Here is a 929-nt window from a genome sequence, read left to right as displayed (position 1 = left end):
TTTCACTCCCCAGGCTTTGAGTCCGTTCCCAGCTCCCTCACCAGTCTTGAGAGCCCGCAGGGCTTCGCGCCACTCGGCTTCCATCTGAGCCCTGTAATCCCCCAAACAAGGAGCGCATCAGCTGCCTCTTGCGGGGCAGAGGGATTCTTTCGCTGCGCAGGGTTCGGATTGCCCCAATAGCCCTGCTCTTCTGCAGATAAAAACGAAGGACTAGAGACCTCCTCCATCCTCACCTCCTACGCAAAAGCAGCAAGTCCAACCCCTGGCCAGCAACTGCAGGCCAGTCCTGTCAGTTCACCTCCACCCAACTCTCCAAAAGGGCCTCTCACTCTGTTTCGGGCTGGGTCTCTGCATCTTGAGGCCCAGTTCCAGCTGCTCCACGCACCAGGCCAGTTCCCGAGCCAGCTGCTCCGCCTGAGACAGAGACAGTGGTTGTGAGGCTACCAGCACCCTGAGGCGCCCGCCCTGCCTTAACTCCCGCAAACCCTGGGGGACTCGCACCCAGAATGCACCCGGGGCCTCCATCCTCCCCGACGGAGGACCTTCCTTGCCTGGGCCTCCGGGCTTGGGAGGGACTCCTCTGGGGCCGGCTTTTCGCAGGCCTTCCCGGCTCCATTCGACACGGAGGCCCCATTCCGGCTTTTCTTCTTCTTTTGCTTCCTAGAAGCTGCTTCGCCTTCACCGCCTACGGGAGGCGCCCTGGAGGTGTCGTCACTGCACACGGGGTGTCCTAAACAGGGACAAACGGGGTGAACCCGAACAGAGGAAGGACTGGGGGGGCGGGGAGCGGCCCGAGGAACCAGAGACTACGTAGCGAGCGGGCGGCCCTGGGGCTGGGGCCGCCGGTGTCTCCCGAGCAGGATGTCCCCGGGTCTAAGAAAAGGGAGCACGAGAGGTTCACGAGGAGCAGCCCACGAAAAAGAGGCCTC

General features: G+C 62.8%; 1 protein-coding gene across 1 annotated transcript in view; it reads right to left on the bottom strand.

Annotated features, from left to right (window-relative positions):
* Nucleotides 1–929, bottom strand: part of CUNH8orf33 (chromosome unknown C8orf33 homolog) — a 5,150-nt gene that overhangs the window by 1,060 nt on the left and 3,161 nt on the right. Inside the window, exons 2-5 of the mRNA XM_023748051.1 lie at nt 828–873; nt 552–730; nt 330–414; nt 42–190 (exon numbers count right to left, since the gene is read on the bottom strand). Of these exons, the coding sequence (XP_023603819.1) occupies nt 42–190; nt 330–414; nt 552–730; nt 828–873 (459 nt within the window). The remainder of the gene's footprint in view (nt 1–41; nt 191–329; nt 415–551; nt 731–827; nt 874–929) is intronic.

This window comes from Myotis lucifugus, unplaced genomic scaffold (genome assembly GCF_000147115.1).
Source record: "Myotis lucifugus unplaced genomic scaffold, Myoluc2.0 scaffold_1098, whole genome shotgun sequence".
NCBI lineage: Eukaryota > Metazoa > Chordata > Mammalia > Chiroptera > Vespertilionidae > Myotis > Myotis lucifugus.
Note: the sequence above shows the minus strand (reverse complement) of the source record. Positions and strands in the feature narration are given on the sequence as shown.